Genomic DNA, 14,030 nt, shown 5'->3' with positions numbered 1-14,030 from the left:
AAAGGAAAAAAAAATCCAATATCATACCGCCAACTGTTTCCGTGCATGTTCTCCACGTTTGGCTAGGAAATTGACGATAAACTCCAATAAAGTTGCATCCCAAATACAGTTATAATAAGAGTCCATTGCATCGGAGAAAACAAACGATTTGACTGAAATGCTACTGAATGTTGCCCGATCCGAAAGTGTTTTGAATGCCAAACTGTAGTCAATTTCCTCTAGGAACTGTGGAATAATGCAAATGGATCATCAACCAACCATTATTTATTAATTATTATCAATGATGATTTAGTTAGCTAAAGAAATAACGTTACTTGACAGAGTACATAAGCAGCCATATAGCAACCCAAATTAGAACAACATTTAATCATTCTCCGTATGATATAATCATCAATGTTTTGTTCCAAATTCACCGTATAATACTCAGATCCAGTTAAAATCGCATTCACATACGAAGACATTGCGGCTTCATAATTTTCATTGCCTATTGTAGAAACAGAAACGGAAGCGTTGTTTCATGAAAAAAATATGATTCAAGTGAATAGGTGTGTGACATACGAAATTCAAGATCGCCTTCAATTCGAATCCATGGAACATGCTGTGGATGCCACTGCAGCGCTTGTTTCAATGTTATATTCAGAATCTCAATCACTATGTCTATATTGTAGCTCATCGGACTGAAATAGAGAAATCATTCAAATTTCAATGTGTTTTTTTTTCATTTCAAAATTCTAAAATTCTTTTTTTGTAACATACTTTGTGACAATCGTCGGCCATAGATTCATGTATTCGCCATTGATTTCACGATTTAAATTATCGTCCAAAATATTGTGTAATCTTGCAAACAATGTCATCATTATGGTGATGGCTAAGAAGAAAAGCAAACGATGCGGTTTGAAATGATGCAAATATGTACAGGAATTCATTTTACTTACGCAATGGATCGCGAAGTTTCTGAATGAATGGCAGTAAATTTGTATTCACAATGACCGCAGGAGAATCTCGAATGCCGTAGCCACTATTATCATTGTTAAAATGGTTTCGATTCCGGTTTGAAAATGGATTGATTCGGTCACGTTCATTGTTATGGCTGTCATTACCGCGATCCACATCATCAACATCCATGTTCCTTGAACCATTCCCATTGCTGTTGGTATTATCATCTTGTGTTCCAGCCGCATTCTGATCATCATATTGCATATTAACATCTTGATTTGTTGTATCGTCATTTTCCCTTCGATCCGATCCATCAGCCGCATCATTGGAGTCATCGACTAAAGGAATACACGCAGCCACAATAAATCAATCGGAATATATTAGGTAGCAAATAGCTGTCAAAGTTGTACGTACCTGTATCGATATTATGCTGTGGCGTTGATCGGCCACGTCGATTGATGCCCGACGACGAATGGCCGCCATTTGCAAACATTGGTGCAATCATATCCCAAGCATCGCGGAACACCTTTTTTGACGCAGTCGCCTTGTGCTGTTCAAGCTCGATCATTATTGTTGCAATCGCCGAAAACAATTCGGATGAGGGGAAGCGACGATCGATTCGAACCAGTTCGTTGGCTTCATTCGAATTGATTAGAACTGCTGCACATGAAGGTAAAATTTCGATTCGTGGCGGCACATTTTCGCCATTAGCACTTTTCAGGGCTTGTTTACACTTTGTAATGATTGCATCGTGGTCAACTGGCTTCTTTGGCCACTCCTGCAGATGTTGCGTTGCTTGTGTTAGTAAAACTTCATTGTCGATTAATTTATTGAGCCGAGTTGTGCTCGTATTCGCATCGTGACGTTGAACTTCCAATTTGGCGGCATTCAATAAGTTCAAAGCCACTTTGAACTCCTGCAAAAACGAAATATATATGTTTTTTTTTTGCTTCTGTAAGTCGCATTTTTTCCGAAAGCATCAAACTCACCTGTTTCGATGCGAAATCTTTTGCTTTTGCAATACAGATGTACGAGTAATCCTGTAGGAAGCCTCGTGGCATCGACATTAATACCGACTTTATACTGATTGGCATAATCCAACTCGGATTTATGTGCCATGGTTCCATTGACAGGGACGGATTGCTGGACATTATGAGATTTGTGCATTTAACAAGGAGGACACGTACAGCAGTTGATGTCGTACAATTGATCAGTTGTCGTTTCAATGCTCCCAACTCCAGAGATGTAACTGAATGGAAATGGCGAAACGACGTTAAGAAAAAAATCCGCAGTACATTGAGATTTGAAAATTGGATTTATTGTCTTACCTTTAACATCACTTAGTTTCCAGTCAGTCATTGTGCATATTGGCGAGAAAGAAATGTTTTCGATGGGTGAATTGGTGCAATACAGCTGCTTCAAGCGTTTAATATTGTCCAAATCTTGGTGACTGAGCAATGATGAATTTTCAACGAGCTCAAAATCAGCCGGTTTCACATAGTTGGCATTAGTTGTTAATAATATATTGTAAATGTTTTCTTTCACTTTTTTGTGATGTTCAGTTTGTTCTGATTGTCTAAGGAATGTGGCTGCAGTTTCAAGCAGAATAGTCAATCCATTTTGTTTTTGATATTTTACGAGGAAATCATGGTGTGAGAAGAGATCATTCGTGTCAACCATGGATCGGATAGCGTTCAACGCAGCTATTCGTATGAGAGCATCTCTTGTTATCTTCTGCGGTTCATTTGTGTGTATGCCTTCCATGTCAAGTTCTAGAATATGACGATTAACCAATGGGATTTCCAATCTGATGTTATCCAATTCGAAAATGGTGTTAATGTCTTTGTATTTGTTCATTATCGAACCATTCATTCGATACAGTAAACCGGCGCTTTCACTTTCGAACAGTCCACAGGCCATTAAACGACCGTGCAGTTCTTCATCGGTAAATGTACAAAACAAGAATTGACCACCATCATCTTTATTGCATTCGATATCCTTTTCAGCGTATTCGTTTTTCAAAGCCGTTAAATTGTCACGACATTCAATCGCTTTTTGTTTGGCCAAATCGTATTTCTTGTCATATAAATAAAATTCACATAAATCATACGCAATTTGTGCTCTGAGTTCGGCCTTCGAAATGACAATGGAATTGTCAAAATCCTGTTCCAAACGATCCGACACCGAATTCGGACTGAGCGCAACAAATGAACCATATGTCAAATGTATGAATGGCTCATCATCCAGACAGATTTGATTTAGAAAATCGATACTAGTTTGCGTAAATGGTTCGAGTGAGGATAGAAACATTTCGTCGCGGAAGGAGTTTGCTTGTTCTTGATTTGTCATCAATCTATTTTCAAATGAATATACAAATGTCAGATAATAAAATCGAAGATAAAATCCCGTATTCAACTTACACATGATTGAATCCTTGTCGAAAAACTCTTGGTGGAATTTCTTTGAGTACTTGCGCACGTAAAATCCATCGATGGTATAGAGTCAAGGCAAAATTGAACGCCTTTTTCGATCCTTCCGGTCCCAGTTGACATTCGTGCACCAAGGACAATGGCAAATTTACCATTTTATCCGATGTCACCGAACATAAATCACTCAACAATTGAACTTGTTTCTGCAGCGACAGATTTCGTTCCAACACTTGCAAATTCCACTTAAGATACGATGCAACTTTGAGGCCAAGAATTTTCAGTGCCAATTGTTTACGGCCAATTTTCAAACCTTCGGTGCGATTCATTGCCGACTCTATGTCAGGTGTTGTAGCTGTCGTTGTGTTACTTTGACTTTCCGGTGCCATTGACAGAAACTTTGAAATGAGCTCAATCGGCGTTGGACCTAAAAGAATCAAAATGTTTATCAGAAAGGTCAATAAAATGTTAACTGGATTTGGAAACGAACTACGTACAAGCATTTTCTTTCTGTAGATGCGTCGTCAGTAACGATGGATTTAATAAAAATTCAAACCACAATATGGTTTCGGCTTCCAATGGTACCGAAGTTGGCTTTAAGGGATCATCCATTTTTGAAACGTCCGTTCGATGCAATAACAATTACATTTGTTAACTAATAATAGTCCTTTTCGATTGAGTTCGCTCTATAATAGAATAGGTGTCGGATTAAAACATCTTCTTCTCGATATAGAACCGAGTGTAAATATGCTTGCGTTGACGTTTATGCTACCAAAATGCACTCGAAATGAAGTGTCAAAGTGTCGTTTCAATGCCGGCAGCCATGTGACGTATAGTTCAAATGGCCATTAATGGACGGAAATTTTCAATGGCAAATGGAAGTGTCATGAAATAAATGGGACTTTTGGTGAAACAAAATTTATGATTGTTAAATTAATTTAATGTCTCCACCAGATGAAGTAATTGAATAGTAATTTTGATGAGAAAACATTGATGTGTATTATTTCGAGAGTTTTGTCAAAGATGGCGCTGCATCTAAAGCAGCATTTAATTGGTATCACTTATTTTCGACAAATGATTGTAAAAACTGAATGGATGACAAAGGCATGGTATAATAGAGCTCCCATTCATATTCAAAACATCAGAGATTATCATAGTAATTCATTGACTATACGCATCATGTTTAAAGTCTGATCAAAATTGTATTTGTTAGCCGTCTCTGATCAAATCAACTCAAAACGAATAGTCCATTAGTTCATACAAATTGAATTTCTCTGTTTGAAAGAGGTACGTATATTTAACCAATAATTTGTTTAAATTTGATTCATTTATGCGTTTTGTGTCGATTTGATCGCAGTCGGCATGGAAATCAGTGCGCCTCGCACCGCATTCAATGTGTGCTCAACTGTCAGTCTTATTCACATACAAACACACATTATCACTGTCATTCAAAGTTCAGTGTGTAAAGCATGTCAAAATCGGCTGTCACACGCACGCACACCACCTCAATTGCCTTCCTGACGACCGAACTCAATTTCGATTCAATGTTCACGAAATCATCGAGAGTACATACTCTCCTATAATTGGGACCATTGTATTCATTGGTGTTGTTACCATTAGAGTAGTATGTATGTGTATGTGTGTGCGATCTATCTCGTGGTTTTCATGCTGTAGAAGTTCATTTTTCAGGCAAAGAAATACACATAAATGTATTTCGTCTTTTTTTCCTCTGTTGTTTTTTGATTTGATAAAGAAGAGAACACGGGAGACTGTAGGAATATTTTCGATGTGTGTGAGCAAAAACCTCGTGTTTTAGACATAATATATGTGTATAATTCAAAAAAAAAATTCGTAGAAAGAATAGAAAAACATAAATAAATTCTAACTACAATTTTTTCTGTAGATTTTCCTATAAATTGTTAATTTTGTAAGTTTGCGACGAAATAATTGCGATTTTAACCATCGTTGCACAGGGAATGAAAAAAAAGAATAATTGATTTCATCATTTGAACTGGTACTTACAATCCCACTATCTGTCGGCTTAATTTCAAATTCGTTCGACTGTGTGAACATTGTTCGGTCAAGATAGATCTTTGTGATTTTCATATAGTTTAGTATTTTATTTTATTCGTACCAATAAGAGAAATCAAAATCGAAGCAAAGCGAATACTTTGCGTTTGCGGTCTACACCTAATTTGATAGAGTGCGAAAAGAAAGAGTTTTTCGGGGTGCATTAAATTGGAACACTGTTCCTTCTTTTTCATCTAGATTTGGTACACGCACACACACACACACGATACGAACCGAGGCAAGTGCTTGAGTTGATTGACTGGGAAAACTCATTAAGTTAACCGGAATCGACTGACCGAGTCCTAATCGAACCCTATATATTCCGACGACGAATTAACTGCTAATAAACAAACATAGTCAAATTAATCATGGGATCAGACACACCATCAAATTCGACGGCTACCGAAAATCATGTATCAAGCAATGGAAATGTGGATAAAAATCAAGGTATGTACCGTATTGTGTCAATTGACAATGAAAGTGAATAACCCAGTGTCCAGTTGTGTAGTGTGTAGCCGCATGTTGGTTTCGATAGTACATTGAATCGACTGTGGATCATCTAATTCGAAATTATTTCCATAATTCGATTTTGTTTGATTAAAATGTGATGCGGCGTTTCTTTGCGTATCGATGGCGAACACCGAATAAAAAAGAACACAGGAGTGAGAAAAGGAAAATCGTCGATAGCAAAACTCCAATGGTTCCAGTATGTACATATTCAATATACTGAATGCGATTCATTTTGAAATGCCAACTTTGACCGTCAGGCTATTGAACAGAGGCGATAAGGAATATTGCTACACCGTATGACAATTGAGTCAAATTGAATGTGTCAGTGCGCGGTTTAAGAATGAGAACAATTCCTCCCATGCATCTGTTCGGTTTCAGTGTGCCTCATCCACTTCAAACAAATAAATCAAATCGTGTGCAATTGCACGAATTTTGTGTGCCATCATTTTCACCTCGATTTCGTATTTTCAATTGTATTCCGTCAGAGATCTATCGGTTAGCATTTTGGCTATGGTTGCATTCATATAATCGTATTATGTAACAGTCCAATCTCATATTGAGAATAGTTTTTCAATGTACTGTCGCTACTGCCGTTGCCGCTGCCACTGCTGCTGCTGCTGCTGCTGCTGCTGTTGCTGTTGCTGCTGTTTTCTTCTATATGTCTTTTTCGGTTTTTTACGTATCATACGCGCGTCACAAACATTATTCGCAATATAAGTGTTTAGCGCACCGCTACATATATTTTGCTTGACACACAATGACGATAAGTGAGAAAAGCGACAGGAAAAAAAAACAAATCACACACACAATTTGTTCCGAATAGGAAAATAAAATGATTGAATACGAAAATCGGGAGAAGAGAAGAAATAAACAAAATGAGAGTGTGAGAGAAGAAGAAGAAGAAGAAGAAGAAGAAGAAGAAGAAAAAAACCTTATATGACTAAAATTGCTTCAACGTTACCTAAATTAATTGAGCGTACATAGTAAAATCGACTGATGGTATGCAACAGATCAAATGATTTAGAATCGAATACTGACACTGCTACCATTTTATTGTCTTGCCACATACAATGTCCAAAAGAGCTATGCATAGCTCTGTTTCATGGAATGGTTACATTGAAAGTGACAAATATAAATGAATCGTTTAGAATAAGTGTTGAACTTTAGCAAACTATTTACAATTACCATTTTAAAATGCACCTCATACATAAACATACTGTCGAATATGTGAATATTTTCAATGCACGCACCATCGACGACACTATATATTCGTTTTCACACATTTTTTTTCTGTTCACATCCAATCGAACTGCAACGAGTAAGAATTGCTTTCAAAAATTTCAAAATGTTTCGTTTTGTGGAACACACCCAAATAGCAGCGCTTTTCATGCTTATAGCCTGTCGCAATTTTATCCAACGGACAACAAACATCTCGTATAAATAGACACAGAACTGGCTTTGATCGTTATGTAAATTGCCGGTATCGGTTGATCGATACAGGTTCAAGCTTAATGTGTTTCCTGCAGAGCAAATATGCAATTTATATTTTTAAAAAATGAAGCGATTCAAGAACAAAAGTGGAATATCTGGATTGCTGATTGAGGACGAAAATACGAATTAATTATATTAAATACGTGATATCAATTATATAGTCATAATACAACCAACTTTTAGTACTGTTGTTCATATTACATTTATCCCGTTTTTTCATTGTTCCCAACACAGAAACGCACACCCTTACAAATGGAGAACAGGCTGAAGCCGCAAACGGAGCTGAAGTAGAGAAAACGGAGAATGGCACGGCAGATGATGCCGAATCAGGAATATACGATGACACCAATTTTAATATCAAAGTCGTGTTGCCAGGTATATCGGAGCCGCTGGAAATCCCCGTATCAGCCATGGAAATGGTCCAGGAAATTCATCAAATGCTCATGGATCGCGAAGATTCATGTCATCGCACATGCTTTTCATTGCAATTGGACGGTGTCACTTTGGATAATTTTGCTGAATTGAAGAGCATCGAAAATTTAAAAGATGGATCAATCTTGAAAGTGGTCGAAGAGCCATACACAGTTCGTGAGGCTCGTATACACTTGCGCCATGTTCGTGATTTGCTAAAAAGCTTAGATCCAACCGATGCGTACAATGGCATGGAAAATGCATCTCTATCATTCTTGAATGTGTAAGTAATTTTATGAAATTCGCACAACTAAAACCAAATAAATACAATATTCAAATGGCCACCGACAATTGACATTTTTACTTCACCAGAATCACACAAGATGAAATCAACGATTCGAAAAAGTTGCGTGAAAAGTTCGATTGCACACCTCCCGATTATATATTGCCCGGCGCCAAAGAACGAAATTTGATACCGCTATTGCCTGGCGTGAAGAACGTTAAAGGGCCACAAGCATTGAAAGTGTTGACCACATCGTCGTGGAACCCACCACCTGGTCCACGCAAACTGCATGGTGATTTGATGTATCTGTACGTTATCACGATGGAAGACAAACGATTCCACATAACTGCGTGTCCACGTGGCTTCTATATCAATCAATCCACGGAAGAATCATTTAATCCGAAACCAGATGTGCCTAATCATTTGTGCCATTCGCTGATCGATTTATTGTCATATATTTCACCAATGTTCAAACGAAATTTCGCAATCAATTTAAAGCGTCGCTCATTGCGTCATCCATTCGAACGTTTGGCTACTTCATACCAAGTGTACTCATGGTGTGCACCAGTCTTAGAGCATACCATTGATGCCATTCGGGCTGAAGATACATTTTCAGCAAAATTGGGTTATGAAGAGCATATACCCGGCCAAACGCGTGACTGGAACGAAGAACTACAAACAACAAGGGAATTGCCACGCAAAACACTACAAGAACGTTTGATGCGTGAACGTGCCATATTCAAAGTACACAGTGATTTCGTTGGAGCCGCCACACGTGGTGCGATGGCTGTCATCGATGGTAATGTTATGGCCATTAATCCCGGTGAAGATGCCAAAATGCAGATGTTCATTTGGAACAATATCTTCTTTTCACTTGGATTTGATGTGCGAGAGCATTACAAGCACCTTGGAGGCGATGCAGCCGCATTTGTTGCACCTCGAAATGGTAAACGGCCAACAACGCATCCATATCATTTTACTGAATTGATGTATTGATAATAATAAAACGTTTTGTTTGTTAAACATTCATTAGATTTGCATGGCGTTCGGGTGTACAATGCCGTTGACGTGGAAGGACTTTACACATTGGGCACAGTCGTTGTTGATTATCGTGGTTACCGTGTTACAGCCCAATCGATTATTCCCGGCATTCTGGAGCGTGAACAAGAGCAATCAGTGGTTTACGGATCAATTGATTTCGGTAAAACGGTCCTAACTAATGACAAGTACTTAGAAATGTTGAACAAAGCAGCTACACATTTGAAAATTTTGCCACATCATGTGCTAAATGAAAAGGGCGAAGCGGTTGAATTGTGCTCATCGGTCGAATGCAAAGGAATTATCGGAAATGATAAGCGTTACTATATCCTCGATCTGTTGAGAACATTCCCACCCGATGTGAACTTCTTGAAACACCCAGATATTGAATTGAGCAAACGGGTCCAAGAGATGGGTTTTCCAATCGAACACAAGCACAAATTGAACTGTTTGCGTCAAGAATTGTTGGATTCATTTGTTGAAGATCGTTACATTCGTTTTATTCGAAATGCTGCATACAATTTACAGAAGATATGCACAACTAAAAAGCAAACCGAGACTGAAAACGAATCGAAGGACGAAACCACTGGAACCACCGAAACCACAGCCCAAGCAATTGAAGACAAACCAAGCGAAGACAATAAGGATCGGGCAAATGGTTCAGGCGAGAATAACAATAAACCGATGGTGAATGCTGAACTTGCTAAAAAAGTAATGGAATCATTCACTGACGATATTTCAAGCAATGCAAAACAAGCGGCTGATTCGAAGCGAATTGTGCGCGAAGCATGCGCTAATGTTGGTTCACTGAAGGAGTCTGAGTTTGACATTCGCTTCAATCCAGATGTCTTTTCGCCAGTCCGTCACACGGGAACAATCGATACGGAACCACCGACTGACAAAGAGCAAGCCGCTAAATTGGCTGCCCTAGCAACGCCATTCAATTCATTGAAACAACAAAGAAAATTGGTAATTGAAGCTGCCGAGTTCTTGGTGACCGTTCAAATTCCGAGCTTCGTTAATGAATGTCTTAATCATGCATCGGCACCAATGGAGGGAACTACATTGGCTGAGGCAATGCACAGTCGCGGTATAAACATGCGTTATTTGGGAAAAGTGGCAAATCTTTTCGAAAAGATTCCACAGCTCGAATACTTGCACAGAATATCGGTGCAAGAGCTGATTTTACGATCAACCAAGCACATCTTCCAAGTTTATATGCAAAACACGGACTTGATCAACATGGCATCGTCAATTAGTCATTTTCTCAACTGTCTACTCACATCACCGAGTCATCCATTGAATCCAACACTTGGACAAGATGAATTGTGCAAGCAAAGCAAACGTGGTGGCAAAAATAAACGCACCACGGCCACAAAGTCAGCTAGCAATGGTCGTGTTGGTGTGTTCGGTGGTGATCAAACCTATGAATGGATATCATTGACACAAAAATCTCTGTGGCAACAAATAAAACGTGAATTGAAAGCATACTTCGACTTTGATCTCGGCGTTGAAGCATCCATTGAGGCTGTTATTGAAACGTACAAACTCCACAAATTGACCGTGTTGCGAGCGTTTTGTTTGAAAGTCGGCATTCAAATCTTGTTGCGTGAATACAACTTTGAATCGAAGAATAAGCCAACATTCAATGAAGATGATATTGTGAACATGTTCCCAATTGTTAAGCATATTAATCCACGCGCAACAGATGCATACAATTTCTACACCACCGGCCAATCAAAGATTCAACAGGGTAATTTCAAAGAGGGCTATGAACTGATTAGCGAATCATTGAATTTGCTCAATAACGTTTATGGAGCAATGCATTCGGAGAACTCACAATGTCTGCGCATGTTGGCTCGCTTGTGTTACATAATGGGTGATTTACAGGAAGCCGTCAACATCCAGCAACGCGCCGTCCTGATGAGCGAACGTGTCAATGGCATTGATCATCCATACACAATCTCGGAATATGTATGTCATTTTGTGTGGTTATTTCCATCCAAATTTCTGGATTATTTCTAATTTTTCTTTGGTTCGATTTCTCAGGCACACATGGCCCTCTATAGCTTCGCAAACGGACAAATAATCCCAGCTTTACGACTTCTTTATCGCGCTCGTTACCTAGCTGTATTGATCTATGGTGACGACCATCCTGATATGGCTCAATTGGATGTAAGTGTCGACATTACCACAAAAATATAAGGAATTACGAGGAAAAAAGTGAAATTAATATTTTTGTTTTTTGCAAACAACATTCCAAAGTTGTTGATTGGATTACAAAAACAAAACTTTTTAATCGAAATAATATTAACGCATTTGTTGACAACTATTTTGCAGAGTAATATTGCCCTCTTCTTACATGCGACCGGTGAATTCCGACATTCCGTTCGTTTCCTTGAGCATGCACTCGCATTGAACATTAAGTATCATGGTGAGAAATCCTTGAAAGTGGCCGTGAGCTACCACTTGGTTGCACGCACACAAAGTTGCATGGGTGATTTCCGTTCAGCACTTTGTAGCGAAAAAGAGACATATGCCATTTACAAACAATTGGTAAGTAGCGGATAATATTCAATCATCAATTGTGCGTATAATTTACTCACGACTGCTTTTCTGTGGCTTCTCGGCGTTTTTTTTTTTCATCCGTAAAATTCAAGTTGGGTGAAAATCATGAGAAAACAAAGGAATCATCGGAATGCTTGCGTCATTTGACTCAACAAGCCGTGGTGCTACAAAAGAAAATGAATGACATTTGCACAACTGGAAAAATCACTGTTGACTTACCACCAATCCACATTCAACCGCCATCAATGGATTCCGTTTTGGATATGTTGAATGCCATTAACGGCATCATTTTCGTACACATAAGGTAAAAGATAAAAACAAAATGCAATAGTTTGATGATTGACTCATCTCTCCTTGTCTGAAATGAAACTGATTCCGAATAATGTGTTTGTATTAAATATTTCAGTCAAAAGGATATTGCAAATATGAAAAGCGAAATTGAAAAACGTCAAAGAGAAGATGACAATAATGCAAAAGCAAACCAAAGTAGTCAACAATCATTAGAGGCAGCACAAAATGGTACCGATGATGAAACCACTGAAGCTGGCGAACCAGCAATTGCGAACGGCGTAGATAGCGCACCAGCCAAATTGGTTGCATGTTAGATCCATTCTTTTTTACTTCGAATATACAAACATACATTACACACACATGCATAAAAAGTATAAGTCAAATGAATTGTTTGACGTTTTCCGCCAAAATAAAAACCAAAACCAAAAAAATTAAGAAACAGGTCAAAAAAATCTAGATAGATACCCGGTCATTTGCAATGGTGCATTTGACTAAGTACAGCATATCTGTATAGTAAACGAATAGATAACAGAAAATAACAATACCGCAATAAGTTTTCATTGGAAAGAAGACGTAAAAAAAGAAATTCGAATCAAATCACAACGTTCATAATGATAGTAGCTTCTCAAAAGATAAAAAAATATTCTGCAGGAAAACGTCGATTTATTCGTTATGTTGCACATAATGAAACAAACAGAAAAAAAATAAAGAAAACAAATCATTGGGGCTATTTACTTTTTGTTGAACAAATTAGAACAAACATATACGGAGCAGATAAGCGTGATTTTCTATGATTCTAATTTATGGTTTCAAAGAGCATATACTTCAAGCTGAATTAATTGAGAAGCGATCGCAGTTATAACGTAACGCAGCCACACTAGAAAATCATTGCCATAATAAAAATCGAATTTATTTTCACCTTCAAATATGGTTTTTCAGATGTTATGTATCTGCGTTTGTTTCCCTTTCAGTTGTAGCAATATTTTTTGTGATCGATTTCCTTTGTTGAACATTTTGTTCTTAAATCTGTTTTTCTTTTTGCAACCTGTGAACGCGTCAATGCGAAGCTTCCTTTGTAGAATATTAGTTGGTTTACACCAATCAATTAGGAATGAATCCGCCGAAACTGTCCATCACATACATTTTAGTCACACACATTTTCAAACTACGAAACCATTGACATAAATATTAGAGCATCAACCTATTGTTACCCTTATTCTGTAGCGATATGCTCACGAAATATACTATACCAAAACCATAATGGATAAGAAAACAAACAAGAAACAAACAAAAACATAGTAGATTAAACTAGTGTACAACTTTGATCCCAACAAATTGGACTGAGAGAATACTTACTGTAGAGTATCATCATCAAATTAGTTCAACAAAGCCTTCATCATAAATCAACAAACTGAAAATCATTGATGATTCCATTTCGATGCAATGTTTTTTATGTTATTATTGTTACCGAGTTCAAATTGAATTAACTGCATGATGTACTTGACTCTCATGTCAATTGAAATGCGACTACCATAAATCTCATTTCGATCAAAGCAACTTTATCTACTACTCATCAAATTGTGGAAAAAAGAAGCGGGATACGTTAATTGATTTGCCTTTTTTTAGTTTCTATCTCTTTGTAACCTTGTGAACTACCTGTTATTTTCAAAAAAGATTGTCAGAATTGCGATGTATTTTTTATTTTTCAAATTTTGAATGAAAAATTGAATCGAATCGAATTGACAAGCAACGAAATCGTGCACATTAATACAAAAGCAAATGCATTAGCACAAAATCATCGGATCAATTTCGATTAGACAAGGAACAAAAAAAATGTTGTTTAGGTACGGAAAACTGAACAGAATATTAGAAATCGATCGAAATCAAAATGAAAACCAATAATTAGAATTTTTTGGTAACATTTGTAGTCTCGCGGTAGTAGAAATTTCCGTTGTAGTTTAGTTGTTAAAATGAAAAATAATAAAAAGAAATATTACGAAATGAAA

The 14,030-nt window shown here is 37.5% G+C and overlaps 2 protein-coding genes across 13 annotated transcripts in view; one reads left to right on the top strand and one right to left on the bottom strand.

Annotated features, from left to right (window-relative positions):
- The window catches only part of LOC129574212 (integrator complex subunit 8), a 5,392-nt gene extending 743 nt beyond the window's left edge, over positions 1 to 4,649 (bottom strand). Inside the window, exons 1-10 of the mRNA XM_055455857.1 lie at positions 3,860 to 4,649; positions 3,357 to 3,789; positions 2,265 to 3,289; positions 1,926 to 2,185; positions 1,351 to 1,852; positions 936 to 1,274; positions 757 to 868; positions 559 to 677; positions 315 to 484; positions 28 to 225 (exon numbers count right to left, since the gene is read on the bottom strand). Of these exons, the coding sequence (XP_055311832.1) occupies positions 28 to 225; positions 315 to 484; positions 559 to 677; positions 757 to 868; positions 936 to 1,274; positions 1,351 to 1,852; positions 1,926 to 2,185; positions 2,265 to 3,289; positions 3,357 to 3,789; positions 3,860 to 3,974 (3,273 nt within the window). The 5' untranslated portion in view covers positions 3,975 to 4,649. The remainder of the gene's footprint in view (positions 1 to 27; positions 226 to 314; positions 485 to 558; positions 678 to 756; positions 869 to 935; positions 1,275 to 1,350; positions 1,853 to 1,925; positions 2,186 to 2,264; positions 3,290 to 3,356; positions 3,790 to 3,859) is intronic.
- On the top strand, positions 4,439 to 14,030 carry LOC129574209 (clustered mitochondria protein homolog). Of its 12 annotated transcripts, none has more exons than XM_055455835.1 (10): positions 4,971 to 5,150; positions 5,266 to 5,289; positions 5,631 to 5,879; positions 7,668 to 8,127; positions 8,217 to 9,073; positions 9,161 to 11,139; positions 11,215 to 11,340; positions 11,506 to 11,721; positions 11,826 to 12,037; positions 12,140 to 14,030. In XM_055455835.1, the coding sequence occupies exons 3-10, from the start codon at positions 5,801 to 5,803 to the stop codon at positions 12,336 to 12,338; spliced, it is 4,128 nt and encodes a 1,375-aa protein (XP_055311810.1). In that variant the 5' UTR covers positions 4,971 to 5,150; positions 5,266 to 5,289; positions 5,631 to 5,800; the 3' UTR covers positions 12,339 to 14,030. The 12 variants fall into 12 exon arrangements, with proteins under 12 accessions (XP_055311805.1, XP_055311801.1, XP_055311803.1 ...); XM_055455832.1 differs by having other exon boundaries at positions 5,266 to 5,376; XM_055455833.1 differs by having other exon boundaries at positions 5,266 to 5,471.

Source organism: Sitodiplosis mosellana, unplaced genomic scaffold, assembly GCF_009176505.1.
Source record: "Sitodiplosis mosellana isolate CC-2019 unplaced genomic scaffold, AAFC_SMos_1.0 Smas_scaffold_6150, whole genome shotgun sequence".
Classification (NCBI taxonomy): Eukaryota; Metazoa; Arthropoda; class Insecta; order Diptera; family Cecidomyiidae; genus Sitodiplosis; species Sitodiplosis mosellana.
The sequence above is the reverse complement of the archived record's forward strand: the minus strand, read 5'-3'. Positions and strand labels throughout refer to the sequence as shown.

Excerpts from the sequence above, each read along its gene's own strand:
- LOC129574209 (XM_055455830.1), top strand. The coding sequence starts at position 5,801 with ATGGGATCAGACACACCATCAAATTCGACGGCTACCGAAAATCATGTA. Across the intron at positions 8,128-8,216 it reads TCTCTATCATTCTTGAATGT|AATCACACAAGATGAAATCA; the intron begins GTAAGTAATTTT and ends TTACTTCACCAG. Across the intron at positions 11,140-11,214 it reads CATACACAATCTCGGAATAT|GCACACATGGCCCTCTATAG; the intron begins GTATGTCATTTT and ends TCGATTTCTCAG.